Genomic DNA, 21165 nt, shown 5'->3' with positions numbered 1-21165 from the left:
AGCAAGGAAAAAGCAATTTATAGTATATGTATATCCTAATCTAAGTTTTCAGTTGTAAGACTCATTATTATTTTATGTTCACCAAGAAAAAATGAACTCTTATGTTTAAACTGAAACCCAGAGCCTTGGCAGTAGTCTTTTTTTTTTTTTTTTTTTTAATATATCCTTATTGATTTCAGAGAGAGGAAAGGAGAGGGACAGAGAGACAGAAACATCAATGATGAGAGAGTCATTGATCGAGCCCGCAAGCCGGGCATGTGCCCCGACCGGGAATCAAACCCCTATCACCTGGATCCTAGGTCGACGCTCAACCGCTGAGCCACGCCCGGCTGGGCGGCAGAAGTCTTCTGTGAATTGTGATTCAGTCTTACCAGCTCTTGTTACTTTGAAATTTATTTCATCCATTCCAAGGGAGTGTTTACTTAGCAATTTTTCCTTCCTTCAGGTGCCTTGCTTGACCTGTGATAGGGAGTCTTTTGTATGTTTTTCAGTGATAAAGCATAAACCAGCTTCCTAAATTTCTGGGAATTTCCTTAAGTCCCATAAAGAAGATGGATGAGGTTATTTCTTCATTGACAAATATTTGCTTTTCTAACACCAAATTCATGCCTTATTGCTCTATTTCTGTGCCTTTCTGCCTACATAAAAACTTAATACCTTTTATTGAATTTTAACAAGCATAAGAATTTACAGACCTTAAGTATACATCTTGATGAATTTTTTCAAATTGAATACACCCATGTAACAAGCATCTAGATCAAGCAATAGATTTTCAGTGCCCCAGAAGCCCCCTCATGCCCTTTTCAGTTACTGCTACTCTCTTGACTTTTAATGCCATAAATTAATTTTACCTGTCTTTGAGCATTATGGAAACGAAACCATGTACTCTTTTGTGTCTGACTTTCATGCCTTAACTTTATGTCGTGGCTCATTCATATTGCGGGGGTGTATTTGTAGTTTGTTTGCCCTGTAGTACTCCATCCTGTGAATATATCGGAATGTGTCCATTTTTCTGTTGATGGACATTTGATTAGTTTCTAGTTTTGAACTAAGATGAGTAGCGCTGCTATGAACTTTCTTGTGTATATCTTTTGGTCGAAAGTATGTATGCATTTCTGTTGGGTATATATCTAGGAGTGGACTTGCTGGGAATATGCATGGGATTAGTTTCAGTGTATATTTCCAGTTTTCCAAAATTATTGTTTTATTTATACTCTTACCAGCAGGCTGTGAGAATTCTCCATATTCTTGTGAACACATTATTTCTTTAATCTTTTGAATTTAAATTTTTGATAATGTATACAGGACTTTTTTTTTGTTTAAATCTAAATCAATAAAGGTATTTTAAATGGAACTTAAACTCAGCACACAGAGTGCCAACGCTGTGCCTAACTTGAAAGAATTGATATTAACAACAGCTATTTTTAAAGTTGTGTATGTACAGACATCTGATGACTGCCACCTGGTGGTCAAATATTGTAGGACCGTATTGGTTTTAACATTTCTAAAATCAGAATTCATCTTACAGTGTGAAGAAAAGTATACGTTAGAATTGAAAAGTTGGAATGCGTTAAATGGTAATAAATATAATGGAGTAAAATAAAGCAGCAAAAGGGAGTATTTGGCAGGGGCGGTGGTTGCTTGTTTTTCTATGGTAACCACATAGACGATATCATTTGAGCAGACACCTGAAAGAAGGGAACAAACTGTGTATTTATGTGGGGAAAGATAAATAGATACACATGTTCCAGGCCAAGAAACAGGAAAGGGGGAGTGTACTTGAGGTTTTCAAGAAATGGCTAAGAAGTTAGTATGGTTGAAGTGGAGTGAGCAGGGTAGTTTGAGATTTTCCTAGGCAAGCATGACAAAGGGGCAAAGGACTTGAGGACCAGGGCAGCAGAGTAAATGACCTGGAAGACAGGAGACGGCCGTGAAAGGATGGATAGCGTAAGAGTAAGATTTTGGAAGGGATACAGTTATAGGTCACACAAAATTAGGAGCATCTGATAGACAGGGACTCCCCAGCTTACTCATTTTTCTATTTTCTAATGTCCCCAGCACAATGCTTTACCCAGAGGCCTATAAATGTCTGTTGCATTGAGTAAAATAGGTTAGATGGTAGAGATGTGTCTGCAAGTTATGTCAGAGTGATCGTTTCTTCTCAAATATATTCAGCATAGAACAATTACTGGTGAATGTATCATTAAACTTTTTTAAAAAAAAATATATATCCTTATTGATTTCAGGGAGAGGAAAAGAGAGGGAGAGAGAGAGATAGAAACATCAATGATGAGAGAGTCGTTGATCTAGCCTGCAACCCGGGCATGTGCCCTGACTGGGAATCGAACCCCAATCGCCTGGATCCCAGGTCGACGCTCAACCGCTGGGCCATGCCCGGCTGGGCTGTAACATTAAATTTTAATGTCTCTGACTTCAACTAGCTATACCCTCCAAACCATTTGTTAACTTTTGGGAACTTTTCTGTTTTGGTTCAGGATGAGATTGGAGCCTTAATATAGTTGATGGACCACTGGTAATAACTAAAATGACTGAAGCAGTAAGAATGGAAATAACAATTCTCTAAAATGGATTTTGTACACACGGAAAGTAGAGATGAATTATAATGAACCTATCTGTAACCATCTTTAACAATTATAAAGTTAATTATAAGTTTTTTTTAAAGGGAATTTTAAAACTTTTATTAGAAAATTAAAAATCCCATGGTGTGTCTTTTAAATACATAAAAGGTATTAATTATTAAGTACCCACCTGTAATTCAAGTAGGGTGTTGGATGCATTATATATATATTGTTTCTTATCCTGATACCAATACTATAGGGTAAGAGATATGCCTGTTTTATTAAGGAAACTGAGGTTTAGGCCGAGGAACTTGCTTGAGGCTGTAAAGCTAGTGGTGTAAAGCTGATGTTCGAAAGCCCTGCTCTTTTGCAGCATCTTGCTGCTTCCCCATATCACATTCCTTCAACTGATTAAATGTCTGCTACAGTTCTAGTAGACATCAGTGATGGGCCTTATAATTGAGTAAACACAGTTCTAGAGCATGTATTTTTTAGGGAAAGCATGTGACATGATTATCGGAACCATAAACTTCTGTTGGAATTGTGACTGTCTGAGCTCTTTTTAAATCTTTGGGAAAATCTGAATTGAACCGTACAAATAGTCATTTATGAGATATTGGCCAGAGTAGTCTCAAACCAAGATTCTGTTTCAGTTGAATTGTGATTGATGAATTAACCTTTCATCTTTGTGGGTGTGTGTTTGTGAGTAGGGAGTTGGCTCCTCTTGCTTATGCCAAATGCTGTTACTCCGTGTTATACTATATGGTCTCTAGGGTTTTCCAGCTTCTTTCTGGTCAACTACATGGTTTGGAGGGAGACTCAGATAATTGGCACATGCAGTTATAGTACCAGGGAACAAGAGGATCCTATGAAAACATGTAGAAGTATCACTTATCTCAGTTTGGGAGAGGATGGGTAGTAAGGATGAATGATGAAGGATGAATAGAGGGGAATGAGACGGGGAAAGAGAGGTTATTGGGCTGAGGAATAAATACTGCTTACAAGTTCAGCATGCAATTCCTGAGTTATCCTGTACATTTTGGGAAAGTTGGAGCAACTTTTAGGAATTTTCAGTTGTGTTTCTTGTGACCATACATTTATTATTGAGTGATAAGAGCAGTGATAACTGATTTGCATGTGTTTTAAAAATTTTCTGTATTTGTGTGTTTCTTTAATAAATAGGTATGAAATGAGCAGTTGTTGGTCAGTGTTATAGAGAAATTGTCCTGGTAATAAATAATAATTTTAGGTTCTCTTGTGGGTAGTTAATAAGCAGTGAGCTTTTCAAAGCCGTAAATATCCTGATATTCTGCCACTGTGAATTAGTGAATATGGTAAAGGTCTCTAAATGATGTTAGTACTTGAATAATTTGTTCCACCTAGAAAATGGGCTGGTGTGTTTAGGTAAATATAAGTGTTTTATGGGTCTTTAAGTAACATTATTTAGTAATAAAGTCTTTGAATGTGCGGCAGACTGTGTCTGCCTATATCTGAATGCATCAACTCAGGAATTACTGCTTATCGTCTGGCACCTAATTTATAAAAGTATAAAGGAAGGTCACTGTAATAAGATTGACAATAGCTTTACTATATTAAAGTTTAGAAAGGAAACCCAGCTCATCTTTTCAGCTGCATGAAACAACTTCAGAAGACTACTCTCTCCTCGAAAGACTTAATTTATTTTAGAAAGAAGTATTGAAGAATATTTAATACAACATGTACATTCACCAAATCTTTACTTTTTCACTTTGGAAAGCAGTGGTTATTTTATACTTTTTCTGGGGCTTATCATTGACAGAGAGATTTTGAAATTATATTATTTTATATTCCAGAGCACATGTGCTTTTGTTGAGAGGTGATCTTACACATAGGCGAGTAAATGGCAGCCTTTTCATGTGGTACGATTTGAAGGCCAGGAAGGTCCTCCAGCTCCTGCTCTTTAGGCTTTAGGGCCTAAAATTACACCATGAAGAGATGCTGTAGATTGATTTGTAGATGTGGTATTTTCCCCATTATTGGGTTAGTTTTATAAATTAGTTTTATTACTTTTTGTTGAGATACAGCACATTGAAGGGCACAAATAATAGCCTGATGAGTTTTCAAAGCGATCAGTGTAACCAGATCAAGAAATAAAACACTATCAGCACCTCTTGTGTTCTCCCTCTAGTTGCTACTTCCTCCTAAAGAGAACTGTTATCCTGACTTTTAGCACCATAGATTAGTTCTAGTTTTTGAAAATATGACATATATTCTTTTGCTTAGTATATATAGTATTTGTGAGATTCATCCATATTGTTGCATGTTCATTAACCTTAAAGCCTTTCAGTGGCCCCAAGTCTTATACACAGTAAAAGACTGCTTCTTTGGCAAGGTATGAACTATCTTTCAGTTTATTCCCGTTTATCTCTCCAGCTTTGTGGCCGGTCACTCTTGTGTTGTATACTCCAGCCGTTGTCTCAGTTCTCTAACCACACTTTGTTATTTCACACCTCTCAGCCCTTGCTTATCTTGTTCTCTTTGCCGGGATTTCCTTATTTTAACCAGGTAAAATCCTATTTGTCCTTTAAAAGCCAAATTTCATAGTCTCTGTGATGTCTTTCCCCTGTTCCTCCGAAGTTTATCATTCCCTCCTGTGCTAATGTGTAACCTTTGGCATCATTCTCTTACTGAACTTTTCATGAAGCAGCATAATTATTTAAATAGAGGTTTGAATCCAACAGGTTTGAGGTACTTAGAGGGCATTGTGTATGTGTCAGTTCTTAATAATTATGTCTTAACTGTTGAATAAATAAATGAATTATCATATGAAGCTATATTAATGAGAGATTAAGAATATATGCTCCTTTTAATGACTTTAATAAATAAGCAGAGAAATTTTAAAATACCATTATTGCCCCTGTCCTGTTAATTGGAATGTCTTCTTGGTTCACTTAGGTTTGCAATTTAATATATTTATGAGGTCTTTGGTTTTTAAAAACAAAATGATGTACAACCTAATTGAAATAACTGTATACAAGTTAGTCTTTCTAAAGCATGTTTCATTTCCATCAACAGAATCCAACGTGGCGGAGTCTCGATTTTGGATTAATGCCGGACCGTCTTGATACATCTGTGTCCTGTTTTGTGGTGAAGATATGGGGTGGAAAGGAGGACGTCTACCAGCTGTTGATTGAGTGGAAAGTCTGCTTGGATGGGCTGAAATACTTGGGTCAGCAGGTAATTTTGATGCTGCAGTCTCAAGTAGTTGTCTACTCTAACCTCTTTAACCTATCTGTTGATTCTCTGATTCTACATTTTTAGGATTGTTTACTTAATTATAGAAATTTGAATCTTACTGAGTATGAAAAATAACCTTTAATTGAAGAAACTTATGAAGGACCCTAATCTGCTAATTGAAGAAGGATTTTAAAAAATCATTAATGGCTGTCTCCTGTACACACCCTGACCGGGGATTGAACCTGCAACCCTTGGGTGTATGGGATTATGCTCCAACCAACTGAGCCACACGGGCCAGGGCCAGGGATTTTTTTTTTTTTTTGTAGCAAAGAGTATGCTTTCTCATAGCACAAGGCTTCGTTTTTCTTATTGGATGTTTCCCCCCTAGAGTCTGAAAATTAAGCTGAAAATAAGGAACATACTATCAAACACCTTCTTTTATGACCAGTGGAGCTGGATTACTCTAGGAATAAGAATAGCTACTTAACTGTTTATTGGTCACAAGGATGCCTGGCTTATATTCTGTTCCCCATTTCCCATGAGTGTTGGAGCTAGGTGATCACAGCATTCTTCTAGCTGAGCTCAGAAGTAGTTGCATAATTCTTTCTAACACAGTGTTCCCGGGTGCAACTAGCAACCCATTAGAACTGCATGTGAAATGAAACCTATTTGCCATCCTCAGACATAGGTTATTACAATTAATGTTAATAGAAACCTTGTGAATGTTGATATTAATTGCCCTTATTTTCCAGATGGGAAAATTGATCCTCAGGGAATTTAAGAAACCGCTCAAGATCACATGGCTAGCTGGAGCTAAGATTTAAATCTAGACCTGGCTGACTTAAAAACTCATCTCTCTGAGTTGTAGCACACTGGTATATACATGTAGTCCTGGGTAAACACTTTACCTTGGAATGAATTCCATTTCTATTTTGTGATACCAGTAGGATTACTGTTAAAGGTAACCCTAAAATGTTAGTCATATCTACAAACATCCCTTATGTTTCTTAATATTTTACTTACTATCTACTCTGTGGTGTGTGTTTCTTTTAAAGAAGCAATTTAATTCTACATATTTTTTCAGATTAAAAAAATTTCTGCTCTTATTGACTTACCATACTTTATTTATTTTGTGTCCTACTATGGTGACCAAAACAGTGCGTATAATAGATATTTTCCTTAACTTAATTCTAACCTGCTACAAATTATTAATCTTTTTATTTTTGTATTTTTTCCTCTCTGTTTTATGGCTAGTTTTAATTAAAAATTATAAGTTAATGACTTTTGGTTAGGGCCTTTCTCCTTTCTTTCAGTACCAGAAACTTGTTGCATTTAGGCTGGCCAGCCAGGGCTGTGAACTGAAGCCCAGACCCTTTCTGTCTTCCCACATGCTGTTGGCTCTCTGTGGATAGACTACGATGTTAAGCACTTGTTTATTTTTCTCCTGAAAGTATCTACGTTTTGTGGAGGATGGTGCTTCGTAACAGTAGAGTTGCAGGGCAATAGGCTGTAGAGTTGTAGGGGGGTTTTTGGCCAGAGAAGGTAGCCTTAATCATACTTTTCAACTCACACCTTCCTTAAGTGGTCATTTTAAAATACCCAACTGTGCTTATGTCTAACCTGCCCTAATTTCAGAGAATCAGCATTCAGGTGTCTTCATTACAAAATTTGTTATGCTGGTATAACAGAGAACAAAAGAAAGACAAAACATGTCTAAGCCAATTAGAAACAATATCATTGTAGAAATTTAAAACTCACCTATGAAATAGGTATAAAAAGTTAGATGCTACTAAGAAATCAGATAAAATAGAATTATAAATTTTTAGAAGAAAGTAAGACTAAAATGTATCAGGATAATAGCGAGAATTACTTAGATTCATTGATCTGCTTTCTACCAGACATTGTTCTTAGGGCTAAGGATCCAGAGATGATTAAGAGAAGATTCTTGGACCCGTAAACAGAATAATATATGAATTGCTACATAGAAAGCTATGGGAGTATATGCAAGAGGTATTTAGACAAGCCTGTATAGAGTCAGGGAGGGCTGGCACTGGAATGAAATGTTTTTTACAAGTTAGGTTTGTTGAGGTGTAATTTACGTACAATAAAATTCATTTTTAAAAAATGTACACTTCAATGAATTTGAAAAATGTATGAAGTTGAGTAATGCTGCTATGCGTATTTAAATATAGGTCTTTGTGTTGACATATGTTGTCATTTTTTTTGAGTAAATACCCAAGAATGAAATTTATTGTCCTAATGGTAAGTGTATGTTGAAATTTATAAGAAACTGCCATACTGTGTTTCAAAGTGACTACCATTCTGCTTTCCCATCAGCGAAGTGTGATAGTTCCATGTCTTTGTAAGCACTTGTTATTGTTAGTCTTTTTACTTTTAGCCATTCTAATGGGTTTGAAGTGGTATCTCAGTTTTACATTTATGTCTCTGATACATTTTGAATTAACTTTTATATAAAATCAAGGTTCAGTGTTTTGCAGGTGGATGAACATTTGTTCTTGTATTCTTTGTTGTAAAGGCTATTATTTCTCCATTGAATTGCCTTGTCATCTTTGTTGAAAGTCAGTTGTTGAAGATCATTTGTGTGGGTCTATTTCTGGACTCTTCTCTGGTCTGTATGTCTGTCCCTATGCCAACACCACATTATCTCGATTATTAAAGTGTCAATAGTCTTGAATCCAGGCAGTTTGAATCCTTCAACTTTGTTCTCTGTTCAGAGTTGTTCTGGCTCTTCTAGATCTTCTGCCTTTACATAGACCCTTTAAAATTAGTTGGGATTTTGATAGTTGTTGAATCTAAGAAAGAATGGGGAGAATTGACATCTTAAAATACTGAATTTTTAATCTTTGATTTCGCTCATCAGTTTTCTTGTAGCATACAGCATACATATCTTGCGCATATTTTTTTGGATTTGTGCTTATGGATTCCATGTTTACTGATGCTATTTTATTTTATTTTTAATTTTTATTTTAAATATATCTTTATTGGTTTCAGAGAGAGGGAAGGAGAGGGGGAGAGAGAGAGAGAAACATCAAAGAAGAGAGTCATTGATCGGCTGCCTCCTGCACGCCCCCTACTGGGGATGGAGCCCGCAACCCTGATCGCCTGGATCCTAGGTCGAGGCTTAACTGCTAAGCCATGCCCGGCCGGGCAAACACAAAGTCAGTCAAATGTGGTTGTGTGGAGGGAGACTACGCTAATCAGCTTAACAATAACCCACAACCTTTGGACCAACTGATGCTATTTTAAATGGTATTCCTTTAAAAAGTATTTCTATTTCCAATTTTTGTTGATGTTATATAGAAACATTTCTGTATTGATCTTTTATTCTATGACCTTTATTTATTTATTAGATCTGGAAGTTCTTTTTTCTTCATGGATTCCTTTTGTATATTTCTATGTAGTCAGTCATGTTGTCTGTGAACACAGATGGTTTACTTTCTTCCTTTCTAATGTTTATATCTTTTTCTTGTCTTATTTTACTGGTTAAGATCTCAGTACAGCCCCGCCAGGCGTGGCTCAGTGGTTGAGCATCAACCTAGGATCCAGGAGAATGCGGTTCGATTCCCGGTCAGGGCACATGCCTGGGTTTCTCTCTCTGAAATCAATAAAGATATATATATATATATCTCAGTACAATGTTAATATAAGTGTAGAGTGGACATCCTTGTTTTGTTGCTGATCTTGGGGAAAAGTATTCAGTCTTTCACTATTAAGTATATTAGCTATAAATTTTGTAGACACTTTATCAGGTTGAGGGAGTTTCCTTTCATTTGGAGTGGGTTTGATTTGCTAATATTTCATTAAGGCTTTTTTTTAATCTAAGTTCATGCGGGATGTTGGTCTGTACTTTTCTTGGAATGTCTTCGTTGTCAGGTTTAGTATCAGAGTAATGCTCGCCTCATAAAATGGATTGGGAAGTGTTTACTCTTCTATTTTTAGGAGGGATTTGTGTAGAGTTGTTATTTATTTCACAAATGTTTGATAGAATTCTTTAGTGAAGTCATCTGGGTGCTAAGATTTCTTTTTAAAAAATTTTTTTATTGATTTTAGAGAAAGAGAGAAAGGGAAGAGAGGGAAAGATTGATTAATTTGTTGTTCCACTTATTTATACATTCATTTGTTGATTCTTGTATGTGCCCTGACTAGGGATCGAACCCACAACCTAGGTATGTGCCCTGATCAGGAATCGAACCTGTGACCTTTCGGTGTATGGCATGATGCTCTATCCAACTGAGCCTCACTGGCCAGGGCTCATTGTTAACATTTAGATACATATAGTTGTAATCTTTTATTCCCCTAGTGATATATTTATATAAAAATTTTATGTTTGTAAAGTTTCAGGCCACTTTTAATCTTGAAATTGATTTTATATTTTCTCTTTTCTCATAAAACGAAATACTTATTGAGATAGATTTATAGTTACTATAAATTTATTATTGCAGGCTCATCTTTTGGTGGTGTTCTATTCAGCTAAGTAATCACAGGGAACATGTGATTAATTTTGCTTTAGTAATAGAGGTAGGAGATACTGAAGTCAGATAAACATTCACAGGAATTTTCTGCTGCTGGCTTTGGCTACTCTCTCTCTAGCTAAAGAAGAGATTGAATATTTTATTCTGGTAATCCTTTTTGTCTTTCCCCACTTGCACCCTCACTTAATCCTTTACTGCAGAAGCAATTAAAAATTTTTTGCCACAACTCTTTCTGATCAAGTAACTAAATCTATTTTCATATTTCACAGTTGGATACTTTATACTATTTTGAGTTAGTTTTTATCTTAATTCTTAAATTTTAAAGTTTTAATCTTCTACCGTTCAGGTGAAGTTTAATTTGAGGTGATACTGACCTAAAACTCAAATCAATTCCATTTGAAAAATGACTTAAGCAGACATTTGTTTAAAGACTTTAGGGATTAGATATTATCTTCAAACTGTCTTTTTGACAATAGAAAATATTAATGTTTTATTCCTATGGTTTCATATTTTTTAGACTAGGTGTATTGTGTTTTCTTTGAGATAAGAGAATGTATGGATCAGCTTCTGAATCCCTGGAATAGCCTTTCCATAGCAACCTCAAGAAGTGTTTGTGGAAAATACGTGTGAGCGATGGTGCATGTGATCTCATGTGACGATTTTGTAAGGCCTTTGACTAAAGCAGGAAACCTCAGTCGATTACCTGGGACATGATAGTGATTCTTTTTCTGCTGGCCTGTTAGATGGAGGCAGCCTGCTTTCAGCACGGAAGCATCCTGGTGTAACTGCCATTCCCTGATCATATTCAGACTTGACTGGGATGGAACTAACAGTATGTTTCCCTCCTCTCTTAGATTCATGCCCGCAACCAAAATGAAATAATTTTTGGATTGAATGATGGCTACTATGGTGCTCCATTTGAACATAAGGTAAGAGATTTTCCTAGTGGTAGGAGTTTTGTTTAGTGTAGGTATGCCTTGACTTATAAGGAAGAACTCCTTGTGTAAACAGAATCATGTTTTAAGTATTATTGTAAATTTGTTGTTTAGTGTGGCTTAGCATGAAGCCTTTAAAGTGAAACCTTATTTTTGTAACCACTGCAATTCATCTTTTCTAAATCTAGATTATCTTCATTTTGCTCAAAGAAAATCTGAACTGTCTTTTCTTATTCTATATAATTCTTTGGGATTAAGAAAGAATGGTGAATTTTGATAAAATCAGTACAATTTTATTAAATGTTTCAGATATCTTTTACAACTTTCAATATATCTAAGAAACTATGAGTCAAGTTATAGTCAGTGATATCTCTCTTTCTAAAAACGAGTAGAGAAAGGAAAGGGAAGGGAATCCATATTTACTGAGTACCTACTGTCTTCCCCTTACACGGACAAACTGGTCCTCCCTGCCCAAAGCAGAATTTCTGTCTGCTTTAGACAGGCTGCGCTGGGTGGAGCAGGGCAGGCAGAACTGAGGCAGTTGTGCTGTGTCAGCTCCCAGCTCAACAGCCAGGTAAGTTATCTGCCTGTACTGGGGAGGAGCGAGTGGAGGACACAGAGAAACTGGAAATGTCCTTTTTATGACCTTCCTTCCTGGGAAGTAGAGTGGGAAGTTTTTCTCTCGTGTGGAAACATGGGAGTGCAGAGTGTTTCCCCCTAACAGTAACAACAATGGCTAATGTTTAGTGAGCACCTATGTGCCAGGTACTATGCTAAGTGCTTTACATATTCTACCTCATTTAAACCTCACAGTTGCCCAGCCAGAGCGGCTCAGGTGGTTGAGCTTCATCCCGTGCACTGAAGGGTTGCCGGTTCGATTCCCAGTCAGGGCATGTACCTGGATTTCGGGTTTTGATCCCCAGTCAAGGAGCGTACGGAAGGCAACTAATTGCTCCCCCCCCCACTTCCTCTCTCTAAGCATGTCCTCGAGTGAGGATTAAAAAACCCCACTGCACCTCACAGTTGTCCTTGTATAGAAGAGGAAGCTGGTACAGAGAAGTTAAGTCACTTTCCCAAGATTACACAGCTACTAAGTAGCAGAGCTGGGATTCAAGACCAAATGGTCAATAAATGTCTGTTGAATATATGATTGTCATAGTGGTACATTTTATTCTGTAGTCCTTCAGTTAATGAGTTCTGTAAATTTATAAGTCCTGCTTATCTTGCGCTTGCACCAGCTTTTGAATGAATACCTGACATAGATGCAGAACCTTAAAAAGCATTTATTTTTTCTCTTTTAAGAAAGCAGGGTTTCTAGTCAAGATAGCATTATAAGTACACACTTTTGAGACCCTCTGCTACACCAAACAAAAAGCAATGATTGTTGAAATCAGAGAAATTTAAAGAAGACCTACCTTGCTAAAACAAAGAAACAAAAAGCAAGATAATAAACATCTTTGAAACAGAAGTGGAGTAGAAACACAAAGACATGGGCAGAAGCAGAAGCCTTGGGAACAGTTGGCTGAAGGATGAGCTCCTCTGGGCAAAGCGAACGCTAAATGAGCACTAAAAGCTGAGATAGGGCTCTCCCTAAGAAGCCTTAGACATCCAAGACATCTCAGAGAAACTGCAGACCTTTAAGGATAATTTTAAAAGGGAAAAATCTTAAAAGTTAGCGGAGAGAAAGGAAGTATTACACAAATTAGGGTGACAGCCAACTTCTTATCAGCAATAATAGATGCCAGAAGAAATACATCTTCAAAGTTGTTAGCTATTAATATATAATTCTACTTCTAGTAAACTTTCAGTCAAGAGTGAAGGTGACAGAGAAACAGTGTTAAGTGCACAAAGATTGAGAGTTTACTACCCACAGACCCTTTCTGTACTATACTGAATAAGCAGATAGGGAAGCGGTTCCAAAGGAAAGATGTTGATAGTAGCAGCAAGTTACAGCAAAGTGCACAAAAGCATCTGAAATGTTGGTGAATTCAGTGGACTGTTGTCTGTAAACTAAAAGCACACGAAAACTAATACGTAGTAAGTTCATGCATTTTAAGGTAAGACAAACTAGACCACTGTTATTCAAAATATAGTCTGTGGACCACAGCTAGTCCAAGAACTTTCTGTCACCAGTCTGTGATGAGCCAAGTATAAAATGTGGGAGTAAATGTTTCAAAACTTTTATGGCAATTTGACATTATTGTGCCTTTTTATTGTATTTTACAAAAGTATCATCAGCTCACAGGGGACTGAAGGCAAAGAAGCTGGTACTTGCCCTCAGAGTTTGAGAAGCACTGCTCTAGACAACAGTCACAAGGTGGGGAGGGTGTTTGAAGAGTTAAGACTTACTGGGGCCACTGATTTATTTGGGAGGAAGGTAGAGGTACTAAACAACTTTAGAATTGCTTAGACACATTTGTGGTCAAGTGTGCGTGTTAAAGATGTAAAGATACCTACGAATGGCTGGAAACAGAATACAGATTTTTAATTAGCAGAGGAAGAAAAATACAGAGTAGAAAACTTTGTCAAGTTGGTAGTAGACAGAAAAGGAAATCAAAAGAAAGCAAAACGATAAACGGGAACATGGAGTACAGTGGTAGAAATAAGTCCAGATACATTTATAGTCACAGTTGTCGCAAATGGATATGTCTGTGTTTGAAATATTTCATGAAGGATTTAAAAATACTGAAGCAACAAGGCTCTGAGAACAGGGCTGCGTTTTAAGGATGCGTGTTCTAAACAGAAGAGGAAGAGTTACACTTGTGAAGCAATAAGGAAGCGTGTTTTAAAGCAACTTTTAAAGTAGCGATGCAGCTTTTGTTGACTAGTTCTTCAGCACTCTTGTTTTTTTACATTACCTGTAACCAGAAACTTTTATCATCCCTTCTGATGATTATGTGGCTGTTAATCCTCCCTCTATTCATATTACTTAAAGTGCTGTCAGTCACTATGGGTCTAAAAGCTGAAATTATTTATTTGCTCAGAACTTTTGCCTCTTTTAAAATCTGTTTTCCAGAAAGGCTTTATTCATTTGATAAAAAAAAACTGTTGAGTTTTTAGGAATCTAGTAAATGTCTCAACTTCAGTGGACAAGAAGTTCAGTCTCACTACTAGGAGTGTGTTTGGAAATTAACACATTTGAAAATCTTTGGCTAAAACATACAGTGTGGGTTAGAATCGTTTGTTCAGTAACCTCTGCCAGCATTATTAGGGAGTAATATCTTCTTGTTAATTTTATGTAGTAAAATTTTATTTATTTGGTATACAAATGTGGAACTCTTAAACATTTAACAGGTGCAAAGAGATAATTAAATATATGATGATGAAAATCTATTTTTAGTTGTAAAAATGATTCCTGATTTTTTTCTGTCAATAAATGTTAAGTACCTACTATGTGCCCATTATTAAACTAGGTACTGAAAGGGAAAAGCAACACAGTCTTTCCCTCCTGTTGTGGGGAAAAGCCCAGTTCTTCCCTACTGTGTTTCTTCCCTCTGTGTCTCCATTACTACTCCCACTGCATTTCTGACTTTTCTGGTCACCAAATGTGTGGAGGCTTTTCCCTGCACCAGCAAGTCATTCTCTGTGACACCAGCCAGGTGTCTGACAATTTAACTCAATTCTAACACCATCTACCTGGAGGTAGTGTCAGATGCCACAGGTTAAGAGCTCTGTTCCACAAGACTGCCCCTATCTGCTCTCACTTCGGATGCCAGTTGCAATCTCAGGTTATCACCTATGCTTCTGTTCCAGTGACTCCTCCTTGGGTTTGATTAATTTGCTAGAGTGGCTCACAGAACACATGGAAACACTTACTTACATTTATCAGTTTATTAAAGGATTTGATATATAGGATACAGATGAACAGCCAGGTAGAATAGATGCATAGGGCGAGGTCTGGGACGGCCCCTACTGTAGAAACTTCTGTTCCTGTGGAGCTGGGGTATGTCACCATCCCAGTGTGTATGTGTTGGCCAACTTGAACTCTGTATTTCTGGGCTATTATGGAGGCTTCATTACGTAGGCATGATCAATCGTTAACTCCACTTTCAATCCTTCCTTCTCAAGACGATGGGGGTCGGGGCTGAAAATTCCAAGCTTCTGATCATGGCTTAGTCTTTCAGGTGACCAGCCCTCATCTAGGGGCCTACTCATTGTTGCCTCATTGGAACAAAAGACACTCCTTTCACCCAGGAAATTTACAAGGATTTCAGGAGCCCTATGTCGGGAGGCCAAATATTAGGACAAAAGATGCTTTTTAGGCTATCACTTAGGGGAATTACAAGGGTTCTAGGAGTTCTGTGCCAGGAACTGGGAGCAGAGACCAATATATAAATATAAGTAAGTAAAGAAATATATAACCTGACAGGTACTGTGTATTAGACACATTCACAGACATTTATTCTTTTAGTTGAGGAGATAAAAGTGCATGTATTCCATAGAGCACTAGTTTGCAAATAGGTTTAGTTTGAAAAATGTTTTGATATCAGTTATTTGGGTCTTGCAGATAATGCAGGTAATTATAGCAGACCTTAAATAATTTGAAGAGCATGTAGGAATTAGTGTTCTTTTAAATATTTGAGAGCTGTAAGAAGAACACTGTTGTCACTTGAAGTTGGGGTGGATGGTGGTTGGGGAGTAGGCTAGGTGGCCAGTTGAGATGTTTTCTATGTGTATTTAACTGCTAGGATGGTGACTGGGGGGACAGGGCGGAATGAGAGGCTGTTGGACCAGCTTTTTATCCACTAAGCTTGAACACTTTCAGATCTGAGTTCAGGAGTTTTGCCTTTTATATAGAGATGTAAGAGTATCTTTGCCTGAATTTCCTTTTGGCAGCTACTCTTTTTAGGAGGATGCTGACAGCTGCCTGGGCAAATGCACACCTAGTGGTTAAGAATATGGGTTTTGGAGTCAGATTGATGTGAGTTTAATTTCAGGCACTACTGCTGCCTACCTGTGAGAGAGACCTTGGACAAATTGAGTCGTGTCTGTGTCTGTGTCCTTATCTGCGATTGGAGATAATTTCTACCTCATCATAAGTTGTTTTTGAGGATTAAAGATGGTAATGTATATTTTAAGCCTGGCACATGAATGAGTTCAATAATAAATGGGAACTGCTCACTAGGCTCTAAACCTTTTGATAAGAGGGAGGGATTACATTTCTAATGCTATCATTCTGTCAACATTGTGTCCCTTCCACAGTGCCTGGCCTGGAGTGGGTGCTCAATAAGAATTTGTTAATGAATGCAGGTGAATGCTTGCTGTATTTAAGACTATCATAGAAATAATTTTGAGATTAAAAATATTGAGGAGATGCTGTTCTTCTCTCCTACCCTACTTTACCTACAGCCCAAACTTTTGGAGTTTTATTTTCATGTGACGCATACTGTCATCGTAACTCTTAACTATTGGGTTATTTACAAAGTACAAAAAGCATTAGGTTGATAAGAGTTCTTTTCTGACTAAAAACCATAGCAGCAGTGTCTTCAGAGTCCAGTAGATGGCAGTGCTTTCTCATGTTAATGGGGGCGAATCCAAGTACAAAGGATCAAATCTTTGGGGAGTGAAAGTTAGGAGATTGAAAGAACAGCCTCACAGCCGGCAGCCGTGTAACTTGATTATCTCAAGTACATAGTCAAGCTGAGATAGAAGGTTTAGGGACAACAGCAAGTTTCATGGTCTGAGAGCCTGTAACAAATGAACATTTCTTATTTTTTATTTTTCAAGGCATGATACTTTTGAACAAAAGTCGGAAACCTGAGTCCCAGTTTTGTTCTGGTACTGATTGTGTTCCTTGAGCAGATCACTTAACCTCTCTTAGTTTTAGGTTCCTCGTCTCAAAAGTAAGAATATCCTACTTAGCTGATAAATGCTGGAGGGAATACTAGAGTTATCCAGCTCAGCACCCTTCTTTTATGGATGAAGAAACTGAGGCTCAGGGAGCCTCATGACCTCTTGAACCTGACATGGCAAGTTAGTTTTATGCTGTAGAGGACAACTTAGACATAGCTCTAATAATATCATATATATATAAAATATATAACAATAAAGTCATTACATACTTTCATAACTATTTTACCATTAAGAATTTGCCTACAAATTATTTCATTCCATCCTTCCAGCACCCTGTGAGGAAGGGAGAGCGTCTGTTGTTAGCGGTTTTAGTAGTATTAGTAGCAGGCTTCTAATAGGTATACCCCAAGTATTTGGGGAATACATGAATGGCCAAGATCCCAGGATGAGTTAGTGCAGAACCCAGGTCAGAGCACATCTATTTCTAGATATGCACTGTCTTCATTATACCATGTTGCCTATGTAAAAGTGGGGGATATGTGATTTTCATCATTTAATTTCTTTTTGAGGTTTCTTCTGTCATTTAACTTGATTGTGATTACATGAGATATCTTCTTTAACTTATAGCGATTCAGGTATTACTATTTTATTTTCAGGATAAGATGCTGAGACCTAGAAAAGTTAAGACATTTCCATTTAGTTAACTTTATGGAACTGTGAAATTAAAAAAAGTGGCTATTTCCTCTTGCTAGTCAAATTAATGGATGCTAACTTGTTTCCAAATCACGTTCCACAAAGTACACAAGCAGAACATTCAGAAGTAGGGATTAAGTGTCCCAAGCAGCCTATGTTTTAACAACAGAGAAAGAGCTATGGTATAATTTCTGTACAGGTCATAAGCAAAAGTTGGAAAATCATAAAAATAGCTCTTTCCTACACATATCCTATTCAGTTTTCCTCATAGCCCCCTCTCTCCTATTACCAAATTCCAGAAACAAAGACTAGACAAATCCTCAGGGGCAGTTTCTAATAGCTGCCTGCTTTGTTATAAAACATCTAGGTAATTATGAGCTCAGTTTAAGTCCAGGGTAAAACTTTGTTTCTGAATTATTTGAGCTTGCGTGATATCCTAATTACAGTATTACACCAGGTAGGTATAGGGCTTTTGGAAACTGCTATTGCTAGTTTTCATTTGCTGAGTGCCTCCTGTATATCAGATGCCATACCAGCTACTTCACGTGCTTTTATTTAATCTGTGTGACAACTCCACAAGGTAGTTATATTGTCATTTTATAGGTTAAGTAACTTAAAGAGAATATTAAACTACTGACCCAAGATTATATTGCTAGTGAGGTAGCAGATCCATGATTCAAACCTAAGTCTGACTTATTCAAAGACCTTTTCTCTTAACCACTATGCTGCGTGGCATCTCTACATTTCTTCCTAATTCATATGGTACGTCACAGGACCAAGTCTCTATCTTTACATTTAATCAGAAATACCCACTCTGTGCATTGTGAGAATAAAATGAGAGAGTACATGGGAAAGTGCTTTGAATGGTATAAATTGCACTGACTTTGGGTATTTATTATTGTAGAGTGGGCATGCATTGCCCATGAGGCCATCAACCCACTGAAGTCCACATAAGTTCCATGCATTAGTCACTGTATTTGGCTTCTCTCTCAGTCTTTTTTTTCCTTTTTTCTCTTGGACCAAATTAACATCTGACAGATGTTTGGAAAATCATCTTATCCTGTAATTCATATTTATAAATCCCACTGCTGCAGTGTGGTCCCCATTCTCTCTCTTCATTGAAGCCAGAGAACAATCTGGGAAGATGCCACGTTTCCTGTTACGAGTTTGGAGGCTCTTGTCTTCTCAGCACAGTGTTAGAGCTTTTCAGAAGTTGACACTGGAGAGTTCAAAGGCGAGCATGTTCTTCATACAGATGCATGCGATTCTTGAAAAGGAAACAGGAACAGCTTGACTTGTCCTCACTAGGGGTTTCAGAGAGTTTACATTTTTTTGTTTAAAATTTCAAAAACTCGTTTTTACCATTCTTTCTTAGATTTGTGGTGAGGGAATTCTTGACTACCCCCTCATAGTTTTAGTTTAAACTGTTCTACAAAGCTGGGAATCCTTTTCTTTCATTTAAAAGTCTCTCCACTAATGCTAGTTAACATGATGTCACTATTGCCCTCTCTTCTCAATCACTTCTGTCCTCTCTCATAGTTGTGGTCATTCACGTGTTCATCTTTCTTCCTGTCAGGGTGTAAGCTTTTGTAGGACTAAGGTGGTCTTACTCACTTGTGCAGTCCCAGGATTTAGTTAATAAGTAGACTTTACTTAGTAAATAATTTTTCCATGAGTGACTGAGGTCTACTAGGATCCCATGGTTACCATCTCTATTCTAAAATATGCTTTTCACTTAAGGTATGGCTACTTTAGCAGGGCACTTTTAGTCCTCATCCCAGGGAGGAGCATTGAAGACCATCAGTCTACTTCATACTTGTAGTGTGTGACTATGATTGTGATTATTATTATTTTTAAAAAAATATATATATCTTTATTGATTTCAGAGAGAGGAAAGGAGAGGGAGAGAAAGATAGAAACATCAATGATGAGAGAGTCATTGATCGAGCCCACAACCCGGGCATGTGCCCCGACCAGGAACCGAACCCGGATCGCCTGGATCCCAGGTCGACACTCAACCGCTGAGCCACACCCGGCCGGGCGTGATTATTTTTTGAGGGTCGTTTGAAACACTGAAGTACGAACAAGAATCTATTTATCTCTGTTAATATGAGTTAAAAAATGAAAATAGTTGATGTTAGTTTCAGGGTCTGTAAACCTTTGCTTAATAACACTCTTCTTATTTCTCCTTGCTTCTCACTGTTTTGAGGGAGAGGAAAACATTCTCTGTTGTCTCAAACCTTAGACCACATCTAGGGGAATATACATTTTTAGCTCCAGTTCAGTGTCTGAGAAGAGGTCTTGCCTCCCCTCCTTAACAGCTCAGCATCTGGGCTTCGTCAGAGTTCAGAGGCAAAGGGTGTGCAAGGCTTGAAGGCGCTTGACAGAGATACTTGCACAATTTTTCTCAGTTTTAACTTGGCTAACACTTAAAAGTATATCAGTGTCCAAATAAACATATACACATAGGAACACAGACTGTTGATTCATCAGGTAGCTATTTTAGGAGTAGTTGTACAAATAAATACTATATTTTAAAAAAGTATCTGCATTGCATCTGAAAATGTGTTTAAGTAGTAGTACAAGCCGTTCCTTTTTTTCTTTCTTGCCCATCACAATTTCTTTTTCTACTTACGTAGAAGAAGGCCTATCTGCAAAGCTTACTTCTAGCTTAGGAATAATGTATGGAACACTGATAAGCCTGCTAAGGAAAGCTTTCGGTGGAACCCTTAAATTCCTGTCCTTAGGCTTCGCTTGGGCCTTTTTGTCTTCTCGCTAACATGTTGTTTCTGGATGATTCAGATTCCCCCTAAGTCTACATCTCCAGTGTGTATTTCTGTATATACAGAATTGTGTCAGATCGCTTGGATGTTTCAGAGTCCCAACACTCTATAGGTCCCAAACTGAACTCAGTTCCCTTCCACGTTTCATAAAAAAGACACCCCCTCCTTCTGTTGTGTTCCTTAGTTCAGTGAATGGTCCTGCTATCCATCTACTTTCTCAAGTGAGAACAGGGAGTCATCCTGGACCCCTGCCCCTTTTTCTAAATCACATTTTTGAATCACTACTGATGGTGCCTGTTAAATATCTACTTCTTTCCTGGTTCTTGACTTTATAGCCAGATTTATCGTGCTAAAATGCTGGTCATCTCCCTTCTTTATTCAGATTACTTCAGAGTAATTAATGAATGGCTTATAAGGTCTTGCTGTGATCTGGTTCCTGATTTCTAAGTTCCCCACCCATAACACTTTCTTATGCTAAGATTTACCCATCTCAGTTTTAGCTTAGACCGCGTTTCCATAGAATGGTTTTCTGTGACTACCCCCTAAATCCAGTTAGGATACACCTTTTGTCCTCCATAGCACCTTGCATTTCATTTTCCTCCTGACCGGTCCTTATTCTGTTATATTCTGACTGCCCATTTGCTTATCTCTCTTTCTTATTAGAATGTAACTG

At 37.5% G+C, this 21165-nt stretch overlaps 1 protein-coding gene across 1 annotated transcript in view; it reads left to right on the top strand.

Annotated features, from left to right (window-relative positions):
- UVRAG (UV radiation resistance associated) overlaps window positions 1-21165 on the top strand; it is a 242541-nt gene that overhangs the window by 31516 nt on the left and 189860 nt on the right. The window contains exons 4-5 of the mRNA XM_087821652.1: window positions 5634-5795; window positions 11143-11217. Coding sequence (XP_087677778.1) covers window positions 5634-5795; window positions 11143-11217 — 237 coding nt within the window. The remainder of the gene's footprint in view (window positions 1-5633; window positions 5796-11142; window positions 11218-21165) is intronic.

Source organism: Miniopterus natalensis, chromosome 11 (assembly GCF_054644295.1).
Source record: "Miniopterus natalensis isolate mMinNat1 chromosome 11, mMinNat1.hap1, whole genome shotgun sequence".
NCBI classification, from domain to species: Eukaryota; Metazoa; Chordata; class Mammalia; order Chiroptera; family Miniopteridae; genus Miniopterus; species Miniopterus natalensis.
The sequence above is the reverse complement of the archived record's forward strand: the minus strand, read 5'-3'. Positions and strand labels throughout refer to the sequence as shown.